Source organism: Panthera tigris, chromosome C1, assembly GCF_018350195.1.
Source record: "Panthera tigris isolate Pti1 chromosome C1, P.tigris_Pti1_mat1.1, whole genome shotgun sequence".
NCBI lineage: Eukaryota > Metazoa > Chordata > Mammalia > Carnivora > Felidae > Panthera > Panthera tigris.
The window spans coordinates 16,462,735-16,480,376 of record NC_056667.1 but is presented as its reverse complement, the minus strand read 5'-3'; the positions used below and the strand labels follow the sequence as shown (position 1 = coordinate 16,480,376).

The 17,642-nt window shown below is 41.1% G+C and overlaps 1 protein-coding gene across 5 annotated transcripts in view; it reads right to left on the bottom strand.

The window, feature by feature from the left end:
- The window catches only part of ZBTB40 (zinc finger and BTB domain containing 40), an 80,673-nt gene that overhangs the window by 35,979 nt on the left and 27,052 nt on the right, over positions 1 to 17,642 (bottom strand). For all 5 annotated transcript variants that reach the window (XM_042994209.1, XM_042994212.1, XM_042994208.1 and 2 more), the window contains exons 2-3: positions 1,833 to 2,596; positions 997 to 1,130 (exon numbers count right to left, since the gene is read on the bottom strand). In XM_042994209.1, coding sequence (XP_042850143.1) covers positions 997 to 1,130; positions 1,833 to 2,596 — 898 coding nt within the window. The remainder of the gene's footprint in view (positions 1 to 996; positions 1,131 to 1,832; positions 2,597 to 17,642) is intronic.

Here is a 17,642-nt window from a genome sequence, read left to right as displayed (position 1 = left end):
AGATGAGCCTGCAGGCACAGTGCCCGCTGGCTGTGCCAGCCCCTCTCAGCACGGGAGGCACGGCTGGGTGAAGAGAGAAGCACGAGGAGTTCTAAAGTGGCCGTGGAATCAATCCTGTAGGTTCAAGATCTGAGGAATCAGGTAGTGGGAAGCCCACAGGTGGGGATGCATCTCACCAAGATACTGAAAAGGAGAAAAGGTCAGCTAAGAAAAAGAGCATGATAAGCCATTGGGCGGTTTTCTGCCGGGCAATTCTTAAACATTTATACATACATGACAAATGTGTATCATTTTTACCCTATTGGCAGTAAAACCCAGTGTGCAAAGGAACAGCTAGCTCTGAAGTCAAAGTGGTTTGGTCTGAATTACTGCTCAGTCCTACGAGCTCTGTGACCTTGGCCACGTTATATTACCTCCTTGAGACTGTTTTCTCTTCCATAGAATGGGGCTAGAAAAGAGTAAAATCCACCCTGGTGATTTCTGTCAGAATTAAATGTGATAACATGTGTCCCAAGTGTAGCATATTAAGTACTCAATAAATGTTCACCATTACTGTTTTGTGTCTGAAAATGGCTACCGTATTCCTAAACACTGACTACAGTTTACCATGTAAGGTTTGTATTAAATCCTTGACGTGCCACGTTTTGAGTATTTCTTGTTGTTCTGCTTTGGTTTTTATCATTTGATCTTGATTTGGGGTTATCCATGACTACCCTCTGCTTCATTTTACCCTTGATTAATCAGGAGGAAATGGTATGATCAGTTAAGCATCCTGGATCAAAACTGGTTGAAAGCTGGGATTCAGGTTTTGAAAGCACATTGCCTAGTACTGTTGCAAGACGGCTCTTTAGAGACTAAATGTCAAAAAAATTTAAGTTTGAAAAAATTGAGACCCGAGGTATTTTGCATTTTCATTGTTCTGCCCCATATGGAAGGCTGATCTGGTGTCCAGAGAACACTGGACACCAGCAAACAAACAAAACTCGCAGGACCTACCTCCTCCTGTGCACCTTTAATTTCTGAACATTCTTCTAGTCTTTTTAAAACGTCCTGGGTAACCAAGAGTGCATCAGAGAAGATACTTTCATTTTCTAGAAGAAAATTCAGCTGATGGCGTTTCCTCTCATACTCTGAGCGCAAAACAAAACATAATAAAAAAAAAAAATCAGTGATTCATCATTTGAAGTGATTTTTAAAAGTTTAAGCTGATGACCTTTAGGGCACATACTGCATCTATAACTGACACCTGACACATCAGTTATGGGTAACAAAGAACAGTGTCTCTTACAGCTTCTTCCTTTGTGCCAGCCTCATCCTGGTTAGAATAATGGGTAGACATCAAAACTGATACATCACTATTTCAGTATTGCTTTTCTGCTCTGTAGTTCATCTTCAGACTTCCAACACTCAAAAACACAAACACTTTTAAAAGAAGAATGCCCCAGGAGGAGTTTTGCTTCGGATTTTGTGTGGGACTGGATTGGATTTTGGTTGCCTATCTAGCAGTGGTCTTCAGTAAATTCATCACTGAAACAAAAGAACTCCTGGGGCGCCTGGGTGGCTCCGTGGGTTGAGCGTCCGGTTCTTGGTTTCACGCAGGTCACGATCTCACATTTCCTGAATTCGAGCCCCGGGGTCACTATGCACTGGCAGCCCGGAGCCTACCTGGGATTCTCTCCCTCTCCTTCTGCCCCTCCCCTTCACTCTCTCTCTCTCTCAAAAATAAATAAACAGACTTAAAAAAAAAGAAACAAAAACTCCGCAAGAGTCACTGAACATAGTAACTGACAACAGAGGGACGGATCACAAAACAACTGTTACGCGAACGTTACCTGGTTCCGTGCTCGCCTCCTTCGCCGCACTAAAGGCTTGTCCGGCAGGGGAGGGGGAACAAACTTCAGCCGTACGAGGAGTCTCCACCGGGGCGTCTGCATTCCCCGGAATCTCCTGGGCGGTGGAAGGACCCACGCTCATCTCCTGTGCGACCGTATGGACCGCCTCCTCGGTCTCGGCTTTCACAGGGCCCCCCGGAGGGGCAGAATCCTCCGGGGAACAACGAGGCTCTGCAGCACCCTCGGGGGAAAGGGTTTCCACCTCGGGCTTCTCGGGCTCCTTCCTGAGTGACTCTGAGGACGGTGCGGAGACATCCCGCACCACCTGGCCCTGAACGGAGCAGCTTACGAGGTTGGTGAGAAGATTTTTGCAACTCACGGCCACGTCGAACATCTGCAGGCTGTCGGCTAAAGAGATGATTTTGGAGAAGTTGTGCTTGCCCACAGGCAGCCTGCCAGTGTACACCATCTCCAGCAAGAGGGCAAACTCCTCGGGGCTCACCACAGACGCGTCGATGGAGATGGTGTCGGTGTTGTCCAGCAGGGTTTTGAACAGGAGGCTGGCCGCGGCCAGGACGAGCTTGTGGGCCCGGAAGTAGATGGTGCCAACGGAAATGGTGCAGTCACAGAAGCGCTGCTCCTTGCACAGGGTGTAGAGCTGCTGCAGCAGCTGCCGGCCATAGCTGGGGAGCTCCATGGCAGCGGCCCCGCCCCGAGGACGTCTCGCCCTCTGGCCTCCGGAATCCGCTGTCTGCGGATCAGCGCTGCATCCCAGGGAAACCCAGAAAGCGCCACGTTAACACCTCACCGGCACCAAGGGGGACGCCACGAACGGAACAGTCAGACAAACGGGCAACCCACTGGTGCATCTGACAAACGCTTCTCAACGGGGAGGGGCGCTGCGCCAGGTACGCTAAGTTCATGACGGCAACCGTCACGCGCTTAATACACGGAAGCGACCACGCTTAGCGCTTCATCTGGAAGCTCTCGCGGGATCCTCACAGTGACTCAATGGAAACCTTCCCCATTTTACAGATGAGACTGGAGCTCAGAGGTAGGGAGAGAACCAGCCTGAGGAAAACAGCTGTTCAACAGCATCTGCGTCCCACCCAAGTCAGAGCTGTACGCGCCCCTGCTTCCGGTGAGTTCTCAGCCAAACGAAGAAGGCTCATACAGTTACATAAACGGACCTTCAATACGCTGGCCTCATCTCATCTGGCCTATGTGCAACACAGGACACGGGTCATCACTCCCTCCCGCTGCAAACACCTGTTTCACTTGCTCTTGCTCTCTCTGGTTCTCCTGTGACCTCACCACCCAGCATCCTTTGCTGGGTCCCCTGGGTCACACTGGCCTCTACAGTTTGGAATATTCCAGGACTCAGTCATCTCTCCTGTCTTCTGTCCCATCTAATTCCACACTTTTGAAATATCAACATTTCCTGGGGCACCTGGCTGGCTCAGTCGGTTGAGCGGCCGACTTCCGCTCAGGTCACGATCTCGCGGTCCGTGAGTGAGTTCGAGCCCCGTGTTGGGCTCTGTGCTGACAGCTCGGAGCCTGGAGCCCGTTTCAGATTCTGTGTCTCCCTCTCTCTCCAGCCCTCCCCCGTTTGCGCTCTGTCTCTCTTTGTCTTTCAAAAATGAATAAATGTTAAAATAAATAAATAAATAAATAAATAAAAAGAAATATCAACAAATCCGGACTATGCAGTTTATCCTTATCCTGTCAGCTTGCAGGGTGACATCTCAAGCTCAGTCCTGTCCCCTGGAGTCCAGATGCACACCTCCAGCTACCTACTCAGCATCTCCAATCGGAGGCCTGATAGGTTGTTTCAACTTGTATCTAAAACTCTCCTGCCACCTTCCCATTTTATAGCAATTTTGTCTTTCTAGCTGTTCAGAACAAAACTCAAAAGTCAACCTTGATTCCCGTCTTTTCCTCCTACCCCGTATGGAATCCTTTATAAATCCTGTTGGCTCTACCTTCAACACATATCCAAAACCCAATCACTTCCTGCTGCCTCCCCTGGCTCTCTGTGATCAGTCCAAGCCCCCGTCCCCTATTATCTGGACTACGACAGCGATCCCTTCTAACCGTCTCCATGCCTCTGCCCCTTTCCAGCACTACCCCAGGAATCAGAGGGGTCTTCTTAGCACACAGCCACATCCTGTCCCTTCTTCGCACAAAGGCCTCCTGGGCTTCTGGTCTCAGAGTAAACGCCAAAAGCCAAAGTCCTCCTAATGGCCTACGTTCCTCCTCATAACCTGGTTGGCATTAACTCTCTGATGTCACCTTCCACCCGCTCTCCCTCACTCATTCCACCTTAAGCACACTGCCTTCCTCGCCGATCACGGAACACACTAAGCATGTTCATCTGCAGGTGTCTCCACACGTGTGCATGGCTCACTCTCACTTCCATCAGGTCTCTGCTCTAAGGCCCCATCATCACTGAAGGCTTCCCTATGTCCTTTAAATAGGAGCCTCTTCTCCATTCCATTCCTCTTACTCTATTTATCATCATAGCATTATCACCTATGACATATATTTTTACTCATCATCGTGTATCTCCCTTCACTGGAATGTAAGCTCCTTTAGGGAAGGAACTTGTTAAAATCGTCTGCTATGTCCCAGAGCTTAAAATTCTGCCTCACACGATGTTGTTGATTAGATGGTGGCATGAATAAACGAATGGAAGGAAAGCTAATGGCAGAGATTTGCACCCAGAAACCCAGCTTCGGAACAGGGGGGTCAGGCAGTTAGAGGAGGAGCTGACCGGCCTGAATAAATGAGTAGGCACTGACGAGGGAAAGACAGTGAAAGACAACAGGCGCTCGAAGCAGGGAGCCTGCGTGAGGCACATGAACAAGAAAACATCCCCAGTGGTGAGGGGGAAGGGGGGGAGGGGGAGCTGTAAGGATGTCAGTGATACTGGACAGGGAGTATCAGGGGCTAAATCTGGCAGGGGGTGTGGCCACAGATACATGGGCCATGCTTAGGAGCTTGGATTTATCTGAAAGGGAATGAGGAACACTGAAGGGTTTCAAAGGCTTTAAGTAGGGAAGTTGCATGGTCAGAGAGGCATCTTAAATGTATCATCTAAGTGACATCTGCACAGAATTGAGGGAGATAATGCTGGAGACAGGCTCTATTATTGCATAGTTCAGAGATAAATCAATGAAGGCTTTGACCCGGAAAAGTGGCAAGAGAAGAGAGAGAAAGAGACAACCAAAAATACTCAGAAAATGTAACTGTCATGATTTAAGAGTATGAGCGGATGCGAGGGAAGAGAGAGACAGCTCCCAGGTCCTGGTATGGTACGTGAAGGTGGATGCTGAGATGATCCAGACAACATAAGAAAAGTTTAGGGAAGAGGACATCCAGTTCAGTTTTGGGTTTGATGATCTTATGATCATAGATAGCCAAACTGTATAATCTCACTCGGATAAGGAAAAGAAAATGCACTGACAAGGGGGTGGGGTGGGGGGGACAAATGTCAGAATAACACTGGTTGCCTTTGTTAGCAAGATTGTGGATGATCCCCTTCTAGTCCACCACCATTTCTTTAATTTCCCACATTTGAAGCTGACAGATAAAAATATAAATATTTCCAAGTTCTGGTTTCTGGTCTGGCACGGAAGGAGCTTAGGAAGTCACCATTCCATCCTGACAACAAGTAAAAAGCTGAAAAACAATGGAAAGGTCAACAACTCTTTTTAGATCTGTCAGAGAACTGAGGTCACAGGGCAAAACTGCTATCCCCCAAAGTGGAGAGAAAGACAGGCAGATTCGGAGAACTGCAACTTCTCAGAACAGAAACCCACCAACAGACACATGGTGGGAACCACACCAGGAACAAAACAAAAAAATGCAATTGACAAACTGCCTCAGGCTCAGGGTGGACAAGTCTGAGTTAAAAACTCCAGAGGGACCAAGTCATAATTTTGTGAGTTCTACCTGCAGGAGCTCTAAGGGGTGAATATAGGAGAAAAACCTCCTCCTGCTTCAGGCAGAGGAAGGGAGGGAACTAACCATTTTTAAATATACCAGAGCACTCTGTTCTTAACAAGGCCTAGTTTCAGGAGAAGCTATTTTACCAGATTCATACCTAACTGGGGGAAGGAAAATACACTTCACCCCACTTTTAGCCATCCTGCCCCAAGATGTGTGTTGGGGGGGGGGGTTCTGAAAAACACTGATGAAGTTCACAGACCAGGGGCACAGGCTCACCAAACCACTGAGACCTAATCATCAGTCTATAAAACACTTCCTCCCCTGTACCTTACCATCCCATCAACTATAGGCTTATTTACCACAATTTCTTTCTCTGTATGTATGTATGTATATATATGTGTGCATATATATATATACACATATATATATATACACACACACACACGTATTTTTTATATTTATATAAATATAAATGCTCACTCATTATAGATTTATATATACACATACATATATACATGTGTATATATATACATATATATATATATTTACTTATTTACTTATTTTTAACGTTTATTCATTTTCTGAGAGACAGAGTGTGAATGGAGGAAGGGCAGAGAGAGAGAGGGAGACACAGAATCGGAAGCAGGCTCCAGGCTCTGAGCTAACAGCACAGAGCCCAATACGGGGCTTGAACCCACGGACCGTGAGATCATGACCTAAACCAAAGTCGGACACTCAACCAACTGAGCCACCCAGGCGCCCCTACCACAATTCCTTTTACCCGGTACTTTATGTCTACCTTTCAAGAAAAACTTTCAAGGGGCGCCTGGGTGGCTCAGTCGGTTAATCGTCCGACTTCAGCTCAGGTCATGATCTCACAGTCCGTGAGTTAGAGCCCCGTGTCAGGCTGTGTGCTGACAGCCTGGAGCCTGCTTCAGATTCTGTGTCTCCCTCTCTCTCTGCCCCTCCCCTGCTCATGTTCTGTCTCTCTCTGTCTCAAAAATAAATAAAAACATTAAAAAAATTAAAAAAGAAAAAAGAAAAACTTTCAAGACATACCGAAAGGCAAAAATTACAGCTTTAAGGACTGAACAAGCATCAGAACTACACTCAAATATGTCAGGAGTTATCTGACCAAGAAGTGTTTGGTTGTTTGGGTTTTTTTTAAGTTTATTTATTTATTTTGAGAGTGGGTGGGGAGGGCAGAGAGGGGGAGAATCCCAAACAGGCTCCGTGCTGTCAGTGCAGAGCCCAACGAAGGGCTCAAACTCAAAAAAAATGTGAGATCGTGGCCTGAGCCAAAATCAAGAGTTTGATGCTTAACCAACTGAGCCACCTAGGCACCACTCTGACCAAAAATTTTTAAACACCACAATTAATATGCTAAGGGCATTAATGGAAAAAGTAGACAACACACAAGAAAGGATGAATAACAGAAGAAAGATGGAAATAAGAAAAAATGAAAAAAAATGCTACAAGTCAAAAACATAACAGAAATTAGGAATGCCTCTGATATGTTCATTGGAAAACTGGAAAAAACTGAGGAAAGAATCTCTGAGTTTGGGGGTGCCTGGGTGGCTCAGTCAGTTGAGTGTCCGACTTCGGCTCAGGTCATGATCTCACGGTCTGTGAGTTCGAGCCCCACGTCGGGCTCTGTGCTGACAGCTCAGAGCCTGGAGCCTGCTTCGGATTCTGTGTCTCCCTCTCTCTCTGCTCCTCCCCCACCCACACTCTGTCTCTCTCTCAAAAATAAATAAAACATAAAAAAAAAATTTTTACAGAATTCTGAGTTTGAGGATTGATATAACAATAGAAACGTCCCAAACTGAAAAGCAAAGTGAAAAGATCAGGACAGAGTATCTAAGAACTGCAAGACAACTGCAAAAGGTAAAACATATGTTCAGTGGGGATATTCGATGGAACCGAAAGTAAAAGGAACACAAGCAATATTTGAATAATAAGACTGAGCATTTCCCCAAATCAATGTCAGATACCACACCACAGGTTGAGGGTGCTCAGAGAACACCAAGCAGGGTAAGCAGCAAATGTTACATTTAGGCATATCATATTCAAACTACATAAAATTAATACTTAAAAAAAAATCTCCAAATAAAGGGGGGGTGGGGAGGAAGACCACTCTAACTTCTAGAGGATCAAAGATAAGAATCACCTCTGATTCCTCCTCAGAAACCATGCAAACAGGAAGAAGGTAGAATAAAATATTTGAAGTGTAAGAGAAAAAAACCAACTTAGAATTCTGTACCCTGCAAAATTACCCTTCAAAAGTGGGGGGTGGGGGGTGGAATAAAGCCTTTCTCAGACAAGCAAAACTGAGAGACTCGGTTGCCATTAGACCTGCCTTGCAAGGAATGTTAAAGAAGTTCTTCAGAGAAAAGGAAAACGATAAAGTACAGAAATCTGAATCTACATAAAGAAAAGCATTGGAGAATGAATAGGTGAAGGTAAAATAAAACATTTATTTCTTAATTCTTAATTGATATAACTGATAACTGTTCAAAATAACAGCAATTTATTTGATTATGTATGTTTATGTCTTGATATACTTACATATATAGAAGTGAAATAAATGACAGCAATGATACAAGGGATGGGAGGGGAAAATTGGGATTATTTTATTGGTATATATGGTACTTGCACTACCTGTGAAATAGTATAGTGTCATTTGAAAGTGGACTTGAATTAGATATAAATGTATACTGCAAACTACAGAGCAACCACTAAAACAAGTCTGAAAAGGAGTATAACCAATATGTTAGGAAAGAAGTGAAAATGGACACAGGTCAAATACTCAATTAAAAACCATGAAAGAATGAAAAAAACTTGGAAGACAAAAATAGGAACAAAGAACAAGGGCAACATATATACAACATTAACAAATATGGCAGATATAAATCAACTATATCAATAATCACTTCAAACATCAATGGTCTAAATACACCTATTAAAAGGCAGATATCAGAATAGACTGAAAAACAGGACCCAAACTCTATGTTATCTGTAAGAAACCCACCTCAAATATAAAGACATATAGATTTAAAGTAAATCCACAGAGAAAGATATATCATGCTAGTACTAATCAAAAGAAAGCAGGAGTAGCTATATTAATTTCAGACAGAACACACTTCAAAGTAAAAAAAAAAAAAAAAAAAGATCAGGGATAAAGAGGGGCATTACAAAATAGAAAAGGGGTCAGTACTTCCAAAAGACATAATCTTTTACATGCATATGCCTAACAACAGAGTATCAAAACAAGGCAAAGTGAAAGAACTGAAAAGAGAAATAGACAAATCTACTATTATAGTTGGAGACTTTAAATATCCCTCTATCAAAAATGGACAGGTCCAGCAGGCAGATATACCCAGTCAACGGGGTATAATGGGCATTGATAGACTTTCCATCTAACGACAGCAGATTAGACATTCTTCTCAAGATCACATGAACATTCACCCAACTAGACCAATTCTGGGCCATAAAACTCCCTTAACAAACTAAAAAGAATAGAAATACAATCTCTGCTCTCAGACCACAATAGAATTAAACTAGAAATCAATGACAAAGAGATAGCTGGAAAATCCCAAATACTTGGAGATTAAATAACACACATTTTTCTAAAATTTTTTAATCTTTATTTATTTTTGAGAGAGAGACAGACAGAGCATGAGCAGGGGAGGAACAGAGAGAGAGGGAGACACAGAATCCGAAGCAGGCTCCAGGCTCTGAGCTGTCAGCACAGAGCCTGACGTGGGGCTTGAACTCATGAACCGGGAGATCATGACCTGAGCTGAAGTTGGGACCCTTAACCGACTGAGCCACCCAGGCACCCCAAACAACACACGTTTTTCTAAATAACACATCGGTCAAGAAAGAATTCGCAAGAGGAATTTAACTAGGGGGCACCTGGCTGGTTCAGTAGATGGAGCAGGTGACTCTTGACTTCAGGGTCATGAGTTTAAGCCCCATGTTGGATGTAGAAATTTAAAAATATATAGGTCCTAAACTAAATGAAAATGTAAATACAACTCATCAAAATTTGTAGAATGCAGCAAAAGCAGTGCTTAGAAGAACATCTATAGCACTGAATGTGCTTTCAGAAAAGAAGATCTAAAACCAATAATTTAAGCCTCCACCTTGGGATAGAACAAGAACAAAGTAAATCCAATTAAACAGTAGAAAAAAATTAGCAAAGAAATAAATGAAATTGAAAAGAGTAAATGCATAAAGAAAAATCAATGAAACCAAAAGCTCTTTCTTTGAAAAGATCAATAAAATAAGTATGTCTCTAACCAGACTAAGGAAAAAACAAAAAACAAAAAACAAAAGGAAACAAAACAAAAAACACAAGTTACTCATACAGAAATGAAAAAAGGGACATTACTATAGATTTCACATAAAATAAAAGGAAAATCAAAAAATATGAGCAACTTTATGCCCACAAATTTTATAACTCTGACAAAATGGATCAATTCTTTAAAAGATACAATCTGCCAAAACTCACACAAGAAGAAAGAGACAATCTGAATAAGCCTAAATCTATTAAAGATATTGAGTAATGAATACTGGAAACACCAGCCCCAGATGGGTTTACTGGTGAATTCTACCAGACATTTAAGGACAAAATTACACCAAATATCTACAATCTCTTCCAGAAGACAGAATCAGAGAGAATACTTCCTAACTCATTCTATTAAGCCAGCATTACAACTAACACTAAAACTAGACAAAGACATTAGAAGGAAACACACACACACACACACACACACACACACACACACACACACCTCTCATGAACCAAGATACATAAATCCTCAACAAAGTATTAGCAAATCAACTCCAACAATATATACAAAGAATGATACACCATGATCAAGAGGGATTTATCCCAGGTATCCAAGGCTGGTTCAATATTTGAAAATCAGTAAATGTAATCCATCACATCAACAGGCTAAAGAAGAAAAATTACATTATCATATCACTTGACAAAATCTAAAATGCATTTATGATTAAAAACTCTCAGCAAGTTAGGAATAGAGAGAAACGTCTTCAATTTGATAAACAACATCTACAAAAACCAACAGCTAACATTATCGTTAATGGAGAGAAACTTGTTCTTGCTAAGATCAGGAACACGGTAAGGGTGTCTCTTCTTGCCATTGCTTTTCAGCATTGTACCGGAAGCTCTAGCTAATTAATAAAACAAGAAAAGGACATAAAAAGTCTACAGATTGGGGAGAAAGGAATAAGACAGTCTTTGTTTACAGATGATGACTGTCTCTGTAGAAAATCCAGCAAAAAAATCAACAACAAAAAAAACCCTAATAAGCAATTATAGCAAGATTGCAGGATACAAGGTAAATATATGAACATTAGTCACTTTCCTATATATCAGCAATAAACAAGTAGAACTTGAAGTTAAAACATTACCACTTAATTAGGACCTAAAAACAAAATTTTAAAAATGAAATATTTAACGGTAAGTCTAACAAAATATGTATAAGAGTTATATGAGGAAAACTATAAAACTTTGATGAGAGATCAAAGAAAAACTAACGGTGAGATGTTCTATGTTCATGGATAAGAGGACTCAGTTTTGTCAAAATTTCAGTTTTTTCCCAACTTGATCTATAGACGCAACACATCCTAATCAAAATCGCAGCAAGTTATTTTGTGGATACTGACAAACTGTTTCTAAAGTTTATTTGGAGAGGCAGATTAGCCAACTCCGTATTGAAGGAGAGTAACAAAAACTAGAGGACTGACGCTACTCAATTTCAAGGCTTACTACAAAGACACAGTAACTGAGACAGTGCAGTATTGGTAAAAGAGCAGATAAATCATCCCACAAAAATACAGTCAATCAATCTTTGACAAAGGAGCAAAGACAAGACAAGGCAAGATAGTATTTTGAACAAATAGTGCTACAAAAACTGGACGTCCACATGTAAAAAAATGAATCTAGAGACAGACCTCACGGCCTTCGCAAATTTAACTCAAAATGGATCACAGATCTAAATGTGAAACATAGAACTAGGAAACTAAAAACAACACAGAAGGGGCACCTGGGTAGTTCAGTTGGTTAAGTGGACTCTTGGCTTCGGCTCACATGTTATAGTGGTGAGATCGAGCCCCTATGTCGGACTCCGCACTGACAGCACTGAGCCCGCTTGGGATTCTCTGCCTCCCTCTCTCTGCTCCTCCCCTGCTCGCTCTCTTTCTCAAAATAATAAGAAAAGAACATAGGAGAAAACCTAGATGAACTTGAGTACAGTGATGACTCTTCAGCAACAACACCAAAGGCATGATCCCTAAAAGAAATAACTGAGAAGCCAGATTTCAAATTATAAAAAAAACACTTTTGCTCTGTGAAAGGTAATGTCAAAAAAATGAGAAGACAAGCCACAGACTAGAATAAAATATCTGCAAAAGACACATCTATTAAAGGACTACTACCCAAAGAACTCTTAAAACTCAACAACAGGAAAACACACAACCTGACTAGAAAATGCCCCAAACCTTAACAGACCTCTCACCAAAGAGATACAGACAGCAAGTACAAGAAGCAAATATGAAAACAATGTTCAATATACGTCCTAAGAGAATTGCAAATTAAAGCGACCTATTACAACGGCCCAAATCCACAACACTGACCATACCAAATGCAGTCAGGATGTATAGTAACAAGAACTCCTATTTATTGCTAATGAGAACGTAAAATAGTACAGCTGCTTTGGAAGACAGCTTAGCAGTTTCTTAGAAAACGAAGCATACCCTTACCGTATGATCCAACAATTGTGCTCCCTGGTGTTTACCCAAATGAACTGCCCACACAGAAAGGTGCACGCAGATATTTATAGCAGCTCTATTAAGAACTGCCAAAACTTGGGAGCAATCAAAATGACTTTCAGTAGGTAAATGGATAAACTGTGGCACATCCTGATAATAGAACATTATTCTACACTAAAAAGAAATGAGGAACGAGCCATAGAAAGAAACGGAGGAAACTTAAATGCATATTGCTCAGTGAAAGAAGCCAATTTGAAAAGGCTATATACTGTATGAAGCCAACTATTGTATTCTAGAAAAAGGCAAAATTCTAGAAAAGGCAAAACTATTGAGGCAGTCAAAAGATCAGTGGTTGCCGGTGGCTGAAGGAAGGCAAGGATAAATAGGTGAAGAACAGAGGATTTTTAGGGCAGTGAAATTATTCTTTACGATACCACAATGGTAGATTCATGTATTCTACATCTGTCAAAATCCACTGAGTGGACGATGCCAAAAGAGTACCCTAATGAAACTATGGACTTTGGGTGATAATAAGTCCACGTAGGTTCACTGACTGTAACAAATGTATCACTGTGTTGTGAGATAGTGGGGAGCCTGCGGGGGGAGGCAGGGTTACATGGGAACTCTACTCTGTACTCTCAATCTTGCTGTAAACCTAAAACTTCTCTAAGAATTAAAGTTCATTTATTTAAAAAACCTTCATAAAACGAATGTAAATCTTTCGGTTCTCATCACCCCAAACCTTATCTATATACCGTGGTATTGAACATTGTGGAACATTCATGAATTCATAGAATTTTTTTTAGCTTACTCACAGTATCTTTAAGAATATCTACCCCTACTGTTTGAATACAATTTGTCTTAATATCTGGATCACAAAAATGCATACTTTTTTTTTAAAGAAATAAAGTGCAGACTGGGAGGTGACATGTGACACTAGTAGCCGCAGGGGCAGGACCGGAATCCGTATCTCCTGGTTTTCTAGTGGAAAACAAAACAAAACAAAACAGATGCTGTAAGATTTTAACGAGGCAAAAGTAGGAGCTATATTTTTTTTTAAAAAGGAGATAGTTCGGGGCGCCTGGGTGGCGCAGTCGGTTAAGCGTCCGACTTCAGCCAGGTCACGATCTCGCGGTCCGTGAGTTCGAGCCCCGCGTCAGGCTCTGGGCCAGGCTCTGGGCTGATGGCTCGGAGCCTGGAGCCTGTTTCCGATTCTGTGTCTCCCTCTCTCTCTGACCCTCCCCCGTTCATGCTCTGTCTCTCTCTGTCCCAAAAATAAATAAAAAACGTTGAAAAAAAAAAAATAAAATAAAAAAAAAAATAAAAAGGAGATAGTTCTTAAAATTTGTAAATTAACTTGTTTTAATAACTGAGAATAAAATCAGAACAAGAATTCAGTGTGCAGACAGCACAAAGTATAAACTACTAAACAGGCACTACAGTTTTTCTACAAAATGAATTTTATCAACAGAATGTGCCTTTTTTCCCCTAAGAGCAAACATTGGCCTTGTGGATTCAGTAAATCAAAAGACTTATCTGGATGTACATTAGATCTTTTTAAACATTCTTATTAATATGAAGTAAGTGACTGAGATTTTATTTTCAGGAAAAACTAAAACATACTTAAAATGTCATTTTTGGGGGGCGCCTGGGTGGCTCAGTCAGTTGAGCTTCCGACTTCGGCTCAGGTCATGATCTCACGGTCTGTGAGTTCAAGCCTCGTGTCGGGCTCTGTGCTGACAGCTCAGAGCCTGGAGCCTGCTTCAGATTCTGTGTCTCCCTCTCTCTGACCCTCTCCTGTTCATGCTCTGTCTCTGTCTCAAAAATAAATAAACATTAAAAAAAATTTTTTTTAAATGTCGTTTTTGGTAATTTTTTCTAGGGAAATTATCCACATCTTCCATCAGATTAAAAAACAAAAGATCTACCAATGACCAGAGGGAGGTATTTTAAGCATTAACTACAGAATCTTGTAGTCAGAGCTATTTCATATTTTTGTCAACAACTAGATTAGATGAGAAAATAATAGAGTCACTGTAGCAGAATAAGCAACTGAGCAAAGTTAAAAAAAAATTGAACTGAACTATATGGTTTACCAATATACAGATACTAAAACATAGTTATCAACCTGCAATAAAGGGAGAATGGAGGTAGTTAAGGCAGAAAACATTCAAGGGTGATCAAGGGCTACTTAATATGTAAGCTGGCAATGTTGAAAGTTGAAAATTACTGAGATTAATAGGAATACTAATTAAAGAGCGGACTTTTGGCAAAATGGCACACTGAGCTGATGTAAATGGACCTTTTCTCCCACTTCATACACACAGAAATGCTGGATAAAACATTTTAAAAGTGCTTTTAAAATATATAGTCAAGCTTAAAAAAAAAAAAAAAAGAAAAAGAAAAAAGGAAATCCCAAGCACCTAAAATGAAAGAGACATCAAAATCAAAGCTGGAACAGTAAGTGGATGTTGAGACCACGGTGACCCACAGGGGGTTTCAAACTCCAATCCAGGCCCTGGGCTTGGAGGAGAAAGCATTAATCCTCACATGGAGACTAGAAATACAGCTTCAGGCAGGTAGAAGGTGGGTGAGTTGAAACTGAGACCCTTGTGTAAAGCCCAGAGACTCAAATATCTATCCTTCCTTGATACACTGTCTGAAAAAAATCTCTGCTCACTGACTCAGGGAAGCAGCAATAAAAGTTGTTAATTATCTATGCCTTAAAAGGAAAAGGCACCCACAAGAAATCTAAAATGTAGGCCTATGCCACACAGAGGCATGTGTAGGTATGCAAATCTGTATCATACAGGAATCCTGAGCTGAGAAATTAACATCCAAACTGGTCTTTGACGTGCAGCGGAAAAAACCCAGAATACTTTCACAACCCAAGGCACAGAGACACGGGGAAGAAGAAAAACACAGAACAGAACTCACTATTACAAACCATATGAGGAAGACCCAAACGTGAAAGGTAAATCTATAAAGGCTAACAGTAGAAAATGTCAGACGGGGTCTTTGAAGCAGGGGTAGGGAAACTTCGTAATGCCCCAAATGCCAAAAAAAAAAAAAAAAAAGGGGGGGTAATGATGAATTTCACTGCATTGATGGTAAAGATTTCTATCAAAAACATGATTAACAGACAATGGACAAATGGTAAATCAGGAGATGATATTTGCAGAGTTTAAAGTCAACAAGGAGTTAGTATGAGATTTAAGTAATTCCTGCAAATCTTAGGAAAAAAAATTAAAATTCAAGTAGGGGTAAAAGGAGCAAATGATATAACCAGGCAATTAAGAGAAGGAAAAGCTTACTTTTGATTAACTGACAAGTAGTAATTGTAGTGGTTATAACAGCAGTAATAAGAGCTGGCATTTATTTGATGCTTATTATATTCAGGAAGAGTTTATTATATTCAGGAATATGCTTTACATATATTAATTCATTCTGTCCTCTCAACAACCTGATGAGGCAGATTCTGTAATTATCCCCTTTTACTGATGAAGAGCCTAAGGCCCAGAGAGGTTGAGTAATTTCTCTAAGGTCTCACAGTAACACTGGTAGAACTTGAATTTGAATCTAGGGTACCACTGGTGAGTATATAAATTGATACAGCTATTCTGGAAAAACATTCTGGTAATATTTAGTGAAATTTTCTCTGCATATATGCCTTGCAACCCAGTAATCATACTCCTGCATGCATATCCTAGAAGAGTTCTTACATGGGTCCATAAGGAAACATGGCCAGAAAGATTACTGGGGCATTGTTTGGGTAGCAGGGAGATGAGAGGCAATTTAGATGTCTATCACTAAAAGACAGTAAGGAAATGCCCTGGATGCATACTGTGGAAAATAGTGCATTAGAAAGAAACAACAACTAGCTACTCAGACAGAACGTGGATAGATACCCAGTGTTGAGTGAAAAACTAACAGCCAGAACAAGATCTAGAGCATAATAAGCATTTATATGAACTAAAACACATAATCTAAATAGTACTATACGTTAGACAAAGCTACATATGTAGCTAAAGACATTTTATCCAATACATTAGAGGGGGTACCTGTAGCAGGGGAGGGCAATGACGGTAGGTGTTGAAGGTGAGAAAGAAAAATAAAATCAAACAAGAGGGGCCTTGCCCAGATAAGAGAAATGCTACAGTGTCACAGGAGGAGGCTCCCTACACCATCCCCACAAGGCAAAAATAAAACTAAAAAGTCACATGAGATGAATCATGAGAAGGAAAGACATTAACTGCAATAACCAGCACAAATAGCAGCCCCAAGAACTGAAAATCATAAAAATAATAGAATACTGTGAAAAATGCTATAAATTGTGTTTCATTTTAATAAACAGGCAAAATGAAGAGAAGTCATAATCAAGGAACAAGATAACATGGCAAAAGGATAATCAGATATGAAAAAGAACCGAAAGAACTCCTAGGAATAAAAACTGAAATCACTGCATTCGTCCATTGATAAAGTAAATAGACTAGATACAGTTAAAGATAAAATCAGTAATTAAGAAGAGAAGTCTGAGAAAATTACTCAGAAGATGGCAGAGTTTATAAAAACAGAAACATGAAAGGGAAGCTAAAGGATACAGAAGACAGAATGAGAAGGCAGCGCATGCCTCTCATAGGTGTTCCAGATGGGGCGCCTGGGTGGCTCTGTCGGTTGAGCCTCCAACTTTGGCTCAGGTCATGATCTCACAGTTCCTGAGTTCGAGCCCCAAACTGGGGTCACTGCTGTCACCACCGAGTCTGTGGTGACAGGCTCATTCTTTGCCCCTACCCAGAGCTTACGCTCTCTCTCAAAAATAAATAAATCTTAAAAATTTATAAGTGTTCCAGATGGAAACAATGGAGAATATGTAGAAGCAATCTGAAGATATTATTGCGGAGCTCTTTCTAGAATTAAAGACGAACATGAGTCTTCAGAATGGAAACTTCAAAATATTAACAACAATGAGAAAAAGAAGTTGTAAAACAACAACAACAACAACAACAAGAGAAAAAACACTACTTACAAAAGACTGACAACTGGACAGATACAGACTTT